Genomic DNA, 14996 nt, shown 5'->3' with positions numbered 1-14996 from the left:
GGATCACTAAATGCAACACAAAAGGCACTTATCCATAAATCAGAGTTACGTAGCACAATGAGCTCTTGTGATTGAAATGAGCACACAGATGGATATTATACTAAACTTGGCAGAAAAGGCAGGCCTTAATTATTTCAGTCTTGTCACACTTTATCCAGAAGAGGAAATAGACAACTTATACTTTCTCTCTAATTGTAAAACCAAGTGGTACCATTTCACTTTTATCATTGGGCATCTTCAAATTCTAAGCAGAAATTCCATTCAGTCAATCACATAAATCACAGTTAATGGAATTTTACTATGATAAAGAGGTATAGATAAATTGAATAAAGAATCATAACCCTATAAAAGCTGTTAACACAATCGAAATTGGAGTCAATTTATATATTTAAATCTAGATAAACAATAAAATTTGACAAGTTACCATAAACATTTGTTTCCATAGGGCTTGTTTGTAAATTCAAACTGATGTATACCATACACAAATTGTGATGTGAGGAAATATCTGAACTGATATTTAATATGTGACAAAAACTGCAACTATCATTTTTAAATAATGATTCAGCAATCTCATTTTTCAATTATCTGCTATGTATTGCTACAACAAAAGAAAAAAACTGAGAGAAAAAGGAAGAGAAACATGATAGAATTTAAACAATATTATGATATAAAAAGACTATTTATCTTCTGTTTGTAAATGTTACCTCTTTTAGTAGATCTGTTACGTGTTTCACATGCAAAAATTCTAGAGTCTTGTCTAAGTCCAAGGCTGCTTTCCCTCTGACTTTTTCTTCAAATTCTTTTTTATACATCTTCTGTGTCCAAAACATTGTTGATTATCAAATATATATATCTGATATTATTGCATAAATACTCAGGGCTCACAGGACAATTCTATATTTCTCTGATGCTTTCAGATATTAATGCTGCTATAACATTTCATTCATTCATTCATTCATTTATTCATTCATTCAATTTCTACAACTGCCCATCTCAATCAATGACTCTGAGTGGCTTACAATTCAAAAAAATATATTATAATTAAAGATACTAAAAACATATTAAAACAATAAAAACACCAAAAACATTCAGATTAAATACCCATATGAGCAAGATTTTATAACGCCAGTTCAGCAGGTTTATGTATGCATTCCTAATTTAGAGCCAGAACATTTTATAGAATTATCTCAAACATCAACTGGGAGACAAACTCTGCACCAAGTGGAAGATCAAACAGATTCCTGACAAACCTAACAGACAACTTTGTCTCCCAAAAAGTAGAGAAGGGAACTAGGGGATTAGCCATTTTGGATCTAATTCTCACTAACAGAGATGAAATGATAGAAGATGTTGAAGCCACTGGAAACTTGGGAGGTAGTGATCATGCAATATTGGAATTCAACATTATGGAAGCACAAGCAATTGAACATAGTCAAACTAGAGTCTTGGACTTCAAGAGAGCTAATTTCAATAAACTAAGAAAGGGCTTGGAAAGGATTCCATCGATGAGAATCTTCCAGGGGAAAACACAAGAAGCTTGGGAAATTTTGAAAAGCGAGATAATAGAAGCCCAGTCTAGCTCAATACCAACAAAGAGGAAAAATAACAGCTCTCAAAAGAATCCAGCATGGCTGCATAAAGAACTCTCTGACAAACTGAAAGATAAAAAGGACAAGTATAGAAAGTGGAAAGAGGGGCACATAATTAAATCAGAATATCAACAAATAGCCCGAACCTGCAAAGATGAAGTGAGGAAAGCCAAGGCTCAAAATGAACTAAGGCTTGCAACCAAAGTCAAAAATAACAAAAAAAAAAAAAAAAAAGCTTCTTTCAACATGTAAAAAACAAGAAAAAAGTGAAGGAAACGATTGGTCCATTAGTGGGTGAAAGAAGGTGCAAGAAGGTGATAAGCAACAGGGAGAAAGCAGAACTATTTAACTTGTTTTTTGCATCTGTCTTTACACAAGGGAAAAAACAGACCAACCTATCAAAAATAGTGCCATAAAAAACAGAATAGAAACACAAGTTAAGATAAGCAAGAAAATGGTAATTGAGCACCTGTCCAGCCTAGATGAGTTCAAATCACCAGGACCAGATGGATTACACCCCAAGGTTCTCAAGAAACTGGCAGATGTGATCTCAGAACCACTGAACTATATTTTTCAAAGATCTTGGAGCACTGGGGAACTACCAGAGGTCTGGAAAAGAGCTGATGTAGTTCCCATCTTCAAAAAAGGGGAAAAAATGGATCCAGGAAATTACAGACCTATCAGCCTGACCTCAATACCTAGGAAGATTCTGGAAAAGATAATCAAACAACGAATCAGCAAACACCTAGAGGCAAACAAAGTCATTACTAAAAGCCAACATGGGTTTATCAAAAACAGATCATACCAGACAAACCTTATTGCATTCTTTGACCATGTGACAAAATTAGTGGATCAGAGGAATGCTGTTGATATAATTTACTTGGACTTCAGTAAGGCATTTGATAAAATAGATCACAACCTGCTACTCAATAATGTGGGTTAGACAGCATCGCCACCAGATGGATTCGTAGCTGGCTGACCAGTCATACTCAGCATGTGGTCCTCAATGGAACTGCATCTACATGGAGGGAAGTGTGTAGTGGGGTGCCCCAGGGCTCTGTTCTAGGCCCAGTGCTCTTCAACATCTTCAAAAATGATTTGGACGAGGGGATAGATGGGGAACTCATCAAATTTGTGGATGACACCAAGCTGGCAGGAATAGCCAACCCTCCAGAAAACAGGCTTAAGATACAGGAGGACCTGGATAGACTTGAACACTGGGCGCTATCTAACAAAATGAAATTCAATGGTGAAAAAAGTCAGGTTCTACATTTAGGCAAGAAAAACCAAATGTACAGGGATAGTATAGGGGGTACCTTGCTCAATAGTAGTAACTGTGAGAGGGATCTCGGAGTCCTAGTGGACAATCATTTAAATATGAGCCAGCAGTGTGCTGCAGCTGCCAAAAAAGCCAACACAGTGCTGGTCTTCATTAACAGAGGAATAGAATCAAGATCTCATGAAGTATTAATACCACTTTACAATGCCTTGGTAAGACCACACTTGGAATACTGCATCCAGTTTTGGTCAACACGATGTAAAAAAGATGCTGAGACTCTAGAAAGAGTACAGAGAAGAGCAACAAGATGATTAGGGGACTGGAGGCTAAAACATATAAGGAACGATTGCTGGAATTGGGTATGTCTAGTTTAACAAAGAGAAGGACGAGAGGGGACATGATAGCAGTGTTCCAATATCTAAGGGGCTGCCACAAAGAAGAGGGAGTCAAGCTATTCTCCAAGGCGCCTGAAGGCAGGACAAGAAGCAACGGATGGAAACTGATCAAGGAGAGAAGCAACTTAGAACTAAGGAAAAACTTCCTGACAGTTAGAACAATTAACCAATAGAACAACCTGCCTCCAGAAGCAGTGAATGCTCCAACACTGGAAGTTTTTAAGAAGAGACTGGACAACCATTTGTCCGAAATGGTGTAGGGTTCCTGCCTGAGCAGGGGGTTGGACTCAATGACCTCCAAGGTCCCTTCCAACTTTTTTATTATATTATTATTATTATTATTATATTATACTTTACAAAGTATAATTTAAACATGTGCAAAATATCAAAGTGTGGCTCTACAATAATTACTGTAATGTGAGGAAGCAAAAGATCCAAAATATTGCTTTACTCATTCCACATGTCTAAGAATGCTTTGAATTTCTGTTTCCTGAAAGATATCTCACAGTATTGCAAAAATGTGAAGATATTTGAAAAAAAGTAGTTTATACTACATCAAGCTGATTTGCTGCTCAACAAGTCCAATCTTCTACTGAGTGAACCTGAACCAAGAATTGGATTCAAATATTGGACTATTATCAGTTACTCTATTTCACAATAAATCACACAGATATACAAACCTCTCATTTAGATGCTGCTTCAGCACAACACTTTGGTTACTACACTATACAGGTAGTCCTTGACTTACAACCATTCATTTAGTGACCACTCAAAATTACAATGGCACTGAAAAAATTACTTATAACAGTTATTCACATTTATGACCACTGCAGCATCCGCATGGTAATGTGATCAAAATTTAGACAATTGGCAACTGATTCATATTTACTGTATGACAGTTGCAGTGTCCCAGGGTCATGTGATCACCTTTTGCGACCTTCTGACAAGCAAAGTGAACGGGGAAGCCAGATTCACATAATAACTGTGTTACTAACTTAACAACTGCAGTGATTCACTTAACCGTTATGGCAAGAAAGGCCATTAAATGTGGACAAACTCGCAACAAATGTCTCACTTAGCCACAGAAATTTTGGGTTCAATTGTGGTTGTAAGTCGAGGACTACCTATAATAATAACTTCTAAAAAGATTTCACTTACCTCACTTTGAAACTTTTGAGCTTCCTTTGAAACTTGGTATGTTGGTGTGTCCATAAATTCTAGCATAGACTTGCCTTTTGATTTTTCATATCTCTCCTTATACTTAACCTAATAAAAACATCAGACATCAATATCAAATTAAAACTCAATAGCACCTTATTTCATCTATAAACTAATTAGAATCAAAGCTTTCACATGAAAAGTAATTCTCTTTTTATCTCTAGGAAAGTGAATCATTTACATGTATATTTCCTTTCTTTTCTTTTCTTTGTATAGATTTTATTAGTTTTTATAGGGTTAGGAATAAAGTGGGGTCAGGGTTGGGGTTGGGATTTGGGTTAGGGTTAGGATTAGGGTTGGGGTTGAGGTTTTTCCAAATAACATTCTCAATATTTAACATAATGTCTGGATTCATGTGTTTAACAAACAATAATAGATAATAATTAATTATCATAAACAATATGTTAATTAATCACTTAATAGCCTTCTTCTTGCTAATATATATTCAAAATTACATTCCTTTCTCTCTAACTCGTTTTTCTAGCCATTGATAGAAATTATCCCATGTTCTAAAGTACACTGAGTCTTTTTTCTCTTTTATCTTTAAAGTCAGTCTACCCATTTCTGCAGACTCTAGAATTTTCTTAATTAGTACTTCTTCAGCTGGTAAATTTTCATTTTTCCAATGTTGGGCAAATACAATTCTTGCTGCAGTTAGTATGTGTAGTATTAAATATTTGTAATCTTTCTCATAATTAGCTCCTATTATTCCTAACAAAAATAATTCTGGTTTAAAGTCTATTTGTTTTTTAGTCATTTTCTCCAGCCATAAATGTATTTTAACCCAAAATCTTTTTGCTTTAGGGCATGTCCACCAGATATGATAATAAGTACCTGGTCTTTGTTTGCATTTCCAACAGTTGTTTGAAGTATTTTTAAACATTTTTGCTAATATCACTGGTGTCATATGCCATATGTAAAACATTTTATATAAGTTTTCTTTATATGCCACTGCTTTAGTTAATTTAATATTTCTTTCCCATAACTTTTGCCAATCTTCTAATTCTATATCCAAAGTTCTTTGCCCATGTTATCATTGTTTCTTTTACTTATTCTTTCTCCATCTTTAAGTTTAACAGAAACCTATAGTTTCTTAAACATTTTTCATCTGTTTTTAGCAGTTATCTGATCAAATTCTGTCTGTTCTTTATAAAATCCCATGTTTTAACATCTTTTTCATATCTCGTTTGAATTTGCAGATATGGTCACCATGCTAGATTAATACCTTGTAAATCTTGTCTGTCTTTCAATTTTCCTTCATTGTCCAAAATATCTTTATAAGTCACAACTTTATTGTAGTCAATTAAATTTGGATAAGCAAAAGCTTCCATTGTTGAAAGCCATTCAGGTATCTTAATATAAATGTTTTATTTTATTTTTTTCCCATTCTGAAAGAAGTGCATTCCTTATAAAATGATTTTGAAGGTATCTATGTATTTTATTCTTCCTATACCACAGAAAGGCATGCCAACCAATTTGAAGGTCATGCCCCTCTAGGTACAATAGACTTTTGTCTCTAAGCATTATCCATTCTTTAAGCCATGTTAAAATAGTTGCTTGGTAGTATAATCTCCAGTCCGGCGGTCCAAATCTTCTACTTTCTTTCGCTTCTTGTAGCATTTTCACTCTAATTCCAGCTTTTTTTACTTGCCAGATAAATTTCAATTTTATTGTATTCAGTTCATCAAAAAAGGCTTTTCCCAGCCTTACAGGAATCTTTTGAAATGAAAAGAGTATATTCATTTTCACTGTTGCTATTCTCCCCAACATTGAAAATTGAAAGTTTTTCCACTTTTCCAAATCCAATTTTATTTGTTTTAGCAGTCTTACATAGTTATCTTCTTTTATTGTTACATATCTTGCTGTTAGATAAATTCCCAAATATTTAACTTTTTTAATTATTTGAAGATTTGTTTTTTGTTGATTTTTTTTTTGTTTTTCTGTTAGATTCTTTGTTAGCACGTTAGTCTTTTCTCTTTTATTGTCAACCCTGCCACTTCTCAAATTTTTCTATTTTCTCCAGAGGTTTGGTGCTTGTTTCCAATGGATCTTCCAATATGAAAACCAAATCATCTGCAAATGCTTGTAGTTTATATTTTTCATCTTTTATCTCCAGTCCTTTAATTTCTATATCTTGTCTAATGTTTCTATTCAGTACTTTCAATGTTAGTACAAATAGTAATGGAGATAGTGGGCATCCCTGTCTTGTGCCCTTTTTAATATTGAAGTTTTCTGTAAGATCTCCATTTACAATTATTTTGGCTGTTTGTTTACAGTAAATTGTTTTGATTACATTTATAAAGTTTTTTCCAAAGTCCATTTCTGCAAATTGCTGAAACATAAATTGCCAGTTTATATTGTCAAATGCTTTCTGCATATCAAGAAATATTAAAGCCATCTGTTTCCCTGAATGAATTTCACAGTACTCTAACACATGAAAAATCATTCTTAAATTATTTTTTATCTGTCTTTTAGGTAGGAAACCATTTTGGACTGTATGAATAAATTCGATCAAAAATTTCTTTAATCTTTGTGTCATTATTGAGGCAAAGATTTTGTAATCTACATTTAATAGTGATATTAGTCTATAATTTTTTATTTGCATTAAATCAGAGTCTTCTTTGGGTATTAAAGTAATGTTGGCTTCAGTCCATGTATTTGGTATTTTAGCCTCCAGGAGAATTTCATTACAGTTCTTTCAGGATCGGACGTAATACATCTTGTAGTGATTTATAAAACTCTGCAGGTAATCCATATGGGCCAGGAGTCTTATCCTTTTTTTTCCTTTTTATAGCTTCTATAATCTCCATCACTGATATTTTTCCATTTAATATGTTTCGAATGTTCTCTGGAATTTTTGGTAAGTCTGCTTTTTTTAAGTATTGCTATATTTTTTCTTTTGGAATTTCCTCTCTCTTATAAAGTATCTCATAATAATCTTTAATATTTTTTTAATTGTATCATTTTGAAACTGTAATTCACCTTTTGGATCTTGCAGCTTGTTTATCAATTTTGTCTCTTTTTCTTTTTTTCAGTCTATATGCTAACCATCTCCCCGGCTTGTTGCCATTTTCAAAGAAATTCTGTTTAGCCATTTTAATCTGTTGAGCCATTATTTCCATTTAATTTATGTTTTATTATCTCCATTTGTTTCTTAAGTATTTTCTTTTGTGGATCTATTTGTAATTCTGATTCTAACTTTCTGAATTCTTCCTTCAACTTTAACTGTTGTTGTTTCTTTTCTTTATTCTTTTTAGTGATATAAGTTAAAGCCAACCCTCTGAAATATGCTTTGGCCATATCCTACACATTTTAAAATGATGTTTCTTCTTTCTTGTTTATTTTGAAGAAAAAAATCCATTTCCTTTGTCGCTAGTTGTAAAAATTCTTTTTCTTCCAATATAGATTTATTCAAGGACCACTTTTTCTTAGTTCCTCTCCAAGTCATCTTTATTGAGTTATGATCTGCCCAAACATTAGTTTCTATCTCAATTTCTTGTATCATCATATTAAGTTCCAAAGATGTCTATATCATATCAATTCTAGACCATGATTTATGTCTATTTGAGTAAAATGTATATTGTAATTTCTTTGGATTTTTTTCTCTCCATATATCTTGGAGTTCTGTCATTTTTAAAAATGCTTTAGAGTTTCTGGTGACGTCGCTGCAAGATGGGCGCTGGGGAATGAATCCCCCTTCCTCAAGCCCAATTTCTACCAGCTGGTGAGTCCCGTAGAGGCGAGTGGCCAAAGAGTGAAAAATTGCAGATTGAAGGCCAGCGGTAGCTGGCCCGCTTGATCCAAAGGAGCCCTCAGGACTGGCAGGAAGAAAGGCTGACCACACCCATGCAGTTTGCCAGACGCAGCTGATCATCAGAGACAACGAATTTTAAAGCGGAAGGCAAAACAACTGATTACTTTCCTTATCTCTCTACAAGTGGAAATACCGATTTTGGGAAACAGTATTCAAAAGCAAGAAATCCCCAAGCTTTGGGGAAATTAAAACTTACTTATAACAATATTATGAAGATGACTGAGGCATAAAAGAAGGATAACTGGGAAAACTTTTGGTTTTATAAATCTTTTTTTGTTTATTTCTTGTTTGGAAACCATTGGGTTTTTAAGTTCTTAAACTTTTTTAAAGTATGGTGGGAATGGACATCTAATGACATCTAGTGGCAAAACTGAGAACTACATGCAGCCTTGCTTTTCTTTTTGTCTTTATTTTCCTGAGTTGCTCTGATTGGAGTAAAACTTGGCTGTATAGTTTAAACATTTTGGTGTCTTTTGAATTTAAAGTCCTGAAGATTGTGGCTGGAAAAGAAAGACTCTTTTTGGATTGCCCTGTCTTACAGGATGAATTACAATTATAAATAAAAACTGTGTTTGAAGTCATCGAACTGCCCTGGATTACAAATACAGCTTGACCTGGAATCTTTACAAGCTGTTTTGAAAGAGTGAATAACAAGAAATCCCTCCGAACAGAATACTTTGGATTACAAATTTTGGTATTTTTTTTCTTTTTTTCTATTTTTTCTTTTTTCCCTTTTGCTCTTTTTTACCATTTACTATTTTTATTGTTTACCTCTCCTATTTGTTAGGCCCCTATTGGATTATAAATTTTGACTTATTTGGTGGATTACAACATATCATTTAAAGATAAAGATGAGTGCTCCTAACTTATTTAAAGTTAGAAAAAAAGGATCTTCTGCTCCCTCTTTGGCTTCTTCAAGTCCAGTCTATCAGAAAGCAATCGATACAATGCTTCAACAAGAAAAGGCTTGTTGTTGTTGTTGTTAATTGCGAAGTCATGTCCGACCCATCGCGACCCCATGGACAACGTTCCTCCAGGTCTTCCTGTCCTCTACCATCTTCTGGAGTCCATTTAAGTTCACACCTACTGCTTCAGTGACTCCATCCAGCCATCTCATTCTCTGTCGTCCCCTTCTTCTATTGCCCTCAATCTTTCCCAGCATTAGGCCCTTCTCCAGTGAGTCCTTCCTTCTCATTAGGTGGCCAAAGTATTTGAGTTTCAACTTCAGGATCTGGCCTTCTAAAGAGCAGTCGGGGTTGATCTCTTCTAGGACTGACTGGTTTGAACGCCTTGCAGTCCAAGGGACTCGCAGGAGTCTTCTCCAGCACCATAGTTCAAAGGCCTCAATTCTTTTGCGCTCAGCCTTTCTTATGGTCCAACTTTCACAGCCATACATTGCAACTGGGAAAACCATGGCCTGGACTATACGCACTTTTGTTGGCAGGGTGATGTCTCTGCTTTTTAGTATGCTGTCTAGATTTGCCATAGCTTTCCTCCCCAGGAGCAAGCGTCTTTTAATTTCTTGGCTGCAGTCCCCATCTGAGGTGATCTTGGAGCCCAGAAAAATAAAATCTGTCACTACCTCCATTTCTTCCCCATCTATTTGCCAGGAATTGAGAGGGCCGGATGCCATGATTTTGGTTTTCTTAATGTTGAGTTTCAAGCCAACTTTTGCACTCTCCTTCACCCGCATCAAGAGGCTCTTTAGTTCCTCTTCACTTTCTGCCATTAGAGTGGTATCATCTGCATATCTTAGGTTGTTGATATTTCTCCCGGCAATCTTAATTCCAACTTTTGATTCATCTAGCCCTGCCTTTCTCATGATGTGCTCTGCATATAAGTTAAATAGGCAGGGCGACAGTATACAGCCTTGCCGGACTCCTTTTCCAATTTTGAACCAATCAGTGGTTCCGTGTCCAGTTCTCACTGTTGTTTCTTGACCCGCATATAAGTTTCTCAAGAGACAAATGAGATGGTCTGGTACTCCCATCTCTTTAAGAACTTGTCACAATTTGTTGTGATCCACACAATCAAAGGCTTTTGCATAGTCAATGAAGCAGAAGTAGATGTTTTTCTGGAACTCCCTAGCTTTCTCCATGATCCAGCGTATGTTGGCAATTTGATCTCTAGTTCCTCTGCCTCTTCGAAATCCTGCCTGTACTTCTGGTAGTTCTCGATCTACATACTGCTGGAGTCTAGCTTGTAGGATTTTAAGCATAACTTTACTAGCATGTGAAATGAGTGCAATGGTGCGATAGTTTGAACATTCTTTGGCATTGCCTTTCTTTGGAATTGGAATGTAAACTGACCTTTTCCAATCCTGTGGCCACTGTTGAGTTTTCCAAATTTGCTGGCAAATTGAGTGTAGCACTTTTACTGCATCGTCTTTTAAGATTTTGAATAGCTCAGCTGGAATACTGTCACCTCCACTAGCTTTGTTGTTGCTCAGATTTTCTAAGGCCCATTTCACTTCACATTCTAGGATGTCTGGTTCGAGGTCAGTGACCATCTCATTGTGGTTATCTGGGATGTTAAGCTCATTCTTGTATAGTTCTTCTGTGTAGTTTTGCCATCTCTTCTTAATCTCTTCTGCCTCTGTTAGGTCTCTGCCATTTTGGTCCTTTATCATGCCCATCTTTGCATGAAACGTTCCCTTCATATCTCCAATTTTCTTGAAGAGATCTCTGGTCCTCCCTATTCTGTTGTTTTCTTCTATTTCTTTGCACTGTTCATTTAAGAAGGCATTCTTATCTCTTCTAGCTATTCTCTGGAATTCTGCATTCAATTGGGTGTATCTTTCTCTTTCTCCTTTGCCTTTCGCTTCCCTTCTTTCCTCAGCTATTTGCAAAGCTTCCTCAGACAGCCATTTTGCTTTCTTGCATTTCTTTTTCTTTGGGATGGTTTTAGTTGCTACCTCTTGTACAATGTTGCGAACTTCCATCCATAGTTCTTCAGGCACTCTGTCTATCAGATCTAATTCCTTAAATCTATTTGTCACCTCTACTGTATATTCATCAGGAATATTATTTAGTTCATACCTGAGTGGCCTAGTGCTTTTCCCTACTTTTTTCAATTTAAGCCTAAATTTTGCAGCAAGAAGCTCATGATCTGAGCCACAGTCAGCTCCTGACTGTATACAGCTTCTCCATCTTTGGCTGCAGAGCACATAGTCAATCTGATTTCTATGTTGACCGTCTGGTGATGTCCATGTGTAGAGCCGTCTCTTGGGTTGTTGGAAAAGAGTGTTTGTTATGACCATCGTATTCTCTTGACAAAATTCTATTAGCCTGTGCCCTGCTTCATTTTGTATTCCAAGGCCAAACTTGCCTGTTATTCCGGTTATCTTTTGGCTTCCTACCTTAGCATTCCAATCCCCCATGATGATAAGGACATCATTTTTTGGTGTTAATTCTATAAGGTGCTGTAGGGCTTCATAAAACTGGTCAATTTCATCCTCTTCAGCACCAGTGGTTGGGGCATAGATTTGGACTATTGTGATATTGAATGGTTTGCCTTGGATTCGAATTGAGATCATTCTGTCATTTTGGGGATTGTATCCCAGTATTGCTTTTCCTATTCTTTTATTGACTATGAAGGCTACTCCATTTCTTCTGAGGGATTCTTGCCCACAGTAGTATACCTGATGGTCATCTGAGTTAAATTCACCCATTCCTGTCCATTTTAGTTCGCTGATTCCTAAGATGTCGATGTTCAGTCTTGTCATCTCTTTTTTGACTACATCTAGCTTGCCTTGATTCATGGATCTTACATTCCAGGTTCCTATGGAGAAAAAATCTTTACAGCATCGGACTTTCCTTTCCTGAAAGGAAAGAAAAGGCTAATACCTTCCAAAAGGCCATTCAACCGATTCTACAAGCAATTCAAGAAGCAATCGCTACTCACATGGCGGTCACATCGAGAAACCATGAGGATTTGAAAAGTGATTTTGATAAAATGAATAAAAAAATTAACAATATGGATTCTCAATTTGAAAATTTTAAACAGATGATCACAGATAATCAACAAAGAATTCAAAAAATAGAAGATAAATCAACTGACCAGAAAGTAGAAGTTTTAAAAGATGAAAATCAGAAGTTGATCCAAATAAATGAAGAACTAGAAGACTCGATAGCTGGGATGGAGATGGAAAGAGCCTCATACTTTTTAAGATTTAAAAATATAATGGAAGATAAAGAAGAGGATCTCCTAGGTTTGATAACTGAATTATTGGCAGACGCATTAGGAACTGGGAAACAGCAAATGGAAGGAGAATTAGATCAGATCTATCGAGTCTTCGAGCTAGAAGAAATAAAGTCCCCAGGGAAGTACATGTTAGATTTCTTAAAAGATCTACAAGAGACGAGATTTTGAGATGCATAAGAGACAAACCTTTGAAATACAAAGGGAAAAAAATTGTAGTCCTCAAACAAATTCCTAGAAAAATAAGAGAATCCCGAAGAGAATACCAGTTTCTAACTAGGAAATTAATTGAAAAAGGAGTGAATTTCAGATAGCTGATTCCAAAAGAGATTTTAATTTACTGGGATACAAAAAGATATATCCACTTAAAGCAATGGAATTCTTCGACAACCATAGAGCATTTTTGGAAAGAGGTGACCCTGAATCTGGTACAAAGAGAGAAACAAAGAAACAGGAAGAAATGGCAGTAGAAGGAGCAGTCAAACCAAGAGAGGAGAAAGAAATTAAAAACACACATACAGAAGAAGGAGCAAGACCAAGAGATCAGAGACAGATAAGATCAACTAGAAGATTAAGACTAGATATAATTGAAAGAGATGGAGGAGAGTGGGATTTTGTCAATGAATATAAATGGACTAAATTATCCTTCAAAAAGGAGAAAAATCTTTACACAATTACAAAAATTAAAAATGGATATAATTTGTCTTCAAGAAACACACATTAAGAGACAACATTATAAGTTGTTAGAACAAGCAAAAATTGGTAAACTTTATTTTGCATTAGCACTTCAAAAGAAAAGAGGAATAGCTTTATACATTAAAGAAATATTGAACCCCAAACAAATCTATGCAGATGAAGAGGGGAGAATATTAATGGTGGAAATAATGATGGATCAAAAACAGATACTGATGTTAGTAATATATGCACCAAATGATAAACTAAAACAATTTTACCAAAAACAATATAAAAATATTAGATTTAAACTATCAAAATCTTTGTATAATGGGAGACTTTAATGCAATAACAGATGGAACTTTGGACTACAAAAGCGCCAAACAAGGGAAAAAAGGAGGAAATATATTTCCTTTCTTTATATGTGTTCAATATCTTTCACCCTTCATTTTATACAATCCAGCAATATAAGTGTTAATATATTAAGTATGCACTTCTAAGTTTATAGAGTACGTGGGCATACCTGACTTTGCAGGACTGCGTTTTCTTTGTGGTGCAGCTGTTCAGCAGTATCCACTTCAAAATGATAGAGTCCCTTAGTTTTTTCAAATACTTTCTTATATTCATACTGAAAAAAGTAAATATATCTTTAAATTTCGAACTATATTTTGAATTTAGAGCCAGTATATCTTTGGGTACATTAGGGTAGGGACTTTATACGTATATATTTCACCAAGTTATGATGCCCTAGAAAGGAGAGAGATCTCTTTTTTGACAAAGGGGGAGTCTGCAACTGTCAGTTGTTTGTACAATGATTACTTAAATGCATATGAGAACTATAGGGGGAGGGATCTTTGAGGCAGTTCTGTGAGAACTGTGTCACTGAAAATTGGTGTTTCAATTACTCAATATCAGTATTCTGAAAACTGATATTGAATACTGATATTGATACTGAATACACTGAACATCAGGTGTGATCCAAGGGTATTCTTTCCCATTTGAGACAACAGAGCTCCAAAATATCTTTTGACTATTGGGCAAGGTAGAAGCCTGAAAAGCCCGTCAATATGGAAGGTCACATGTAATCCTTCAAGACCCACTCTATGTCAGTAGCAACTTCTATCTATTTAAATATTAGTGTTTTCTGAACTGTAGGAACCAATATCTGTCTTCAGTGACCTATTAGAATCAATTAAATATTATTTCATTTCTATCTGTTTTAAAAGTGAAAAAGAGTACTTTTGCTATGATAATTCAGAAAGATGGGAAGAAAGTAACTTTTAGAAGTATCTGTCTCTTCTGTCAGTCAGAAATTTAGCACCTTCATAATGGATATAACAAGTCTGGAAAAACAAAGCAGATGTTGAGACTTGCTAAGCATTCTGAAGCCCATATCATTCAACAAAACAGAATCAAAATATCGCCCCAAATATCTCCATTGACAGATCTCTATTAAATTGAAGAATTACATTTTGCAAGATACAAGACGCTAGTTTGGTCTAGCGATTAAGGCTAGAAAGCAGGAGAGTCCCACCTTAGCCATGAAAACCAGCTGGGTGATTTGGGTGAATCACTCTCTCAGCCCAACCAAAGCTCACAAAGTTGTTATTGTGGAGAAAAAAAGGAGGGAATATGTTTGCCACATTGAGTTATTTGCAAAAGTAATAAAAGTGGGATGTATGTATGTATGTATGCATGCATGCATGCATGTAAATAAATAAATAATAAAGAACTGTGTTTTAGGACATTAAAAAGTAATTTTTGAGTGGCTGAGGGCCATTACGGAAACATGGTGGAATGAAACTCACACATGGAACACACAGCTAGAG

The 14996-nt window shown here is 35.3% G+C and overlaps 1 protein-coding gene across 10 annotated transcripts in view; it reads right to left on the bottom strand.

Moving 5' to 3' along the window:
- NEBL (nebulette) overlaps nucleotides 1-14996 on the bottom strand; it is a 241640-nt gene that overhangs the window by 51122 nt on the left and 175522 nt on the right. For 4 of the 10 annotated variants that reach the window (XM_039331489.1, XM_039331490.1, XM_039331493.1 and 1 more), the window contains exons 10-12: nucleotides 13691-13795; nucleotides 4422-4529; nucleotides 705-815 (exon numbers count right to left, since the gene is read on the bottom strand). The exons of 2 other annotated variants lie outside the window; for them this stretch is intronic. In XM_039331489.1, the coding sequence (XP_039187423.1) occupies nucleotides 705-815; nucleotides 4422-4529; nucleotides 13691-13795 (324 nt within the window). The remainder of the gene's footprint in view (nucleotides 1-704; nucleotides 816-4421; nucleotides 4530-13690; nucleotides 13796-14996) is intronic. 4 more of the 10 variants (XM_039331495.1, XM_039331494.1, XM_039331492.1 and 1 more) reach the window with 3 other exon arrangements.

This window comes from Crotalus tigris, unplaced genomic scaffold, assembly GCF_016545835.1.
Source record: "Crotalus tigris isolate CLP2741 ecotype Arizona unplaced genomic scaffold, ASM1654583v1 scf7180000024437.13266115, whole genome shotgun sequence".
NCBI lineage: Eukaryota > Metazoa > Chordata > Lepidosauria > Squamata > Viperidae > Crotalus > Crotalus tigris.
The sequence above is the reverse complement of the archived record's forward strand: the minus strand, read 5'-3'. Positions and strand labels throughout refer to the sequence as shown.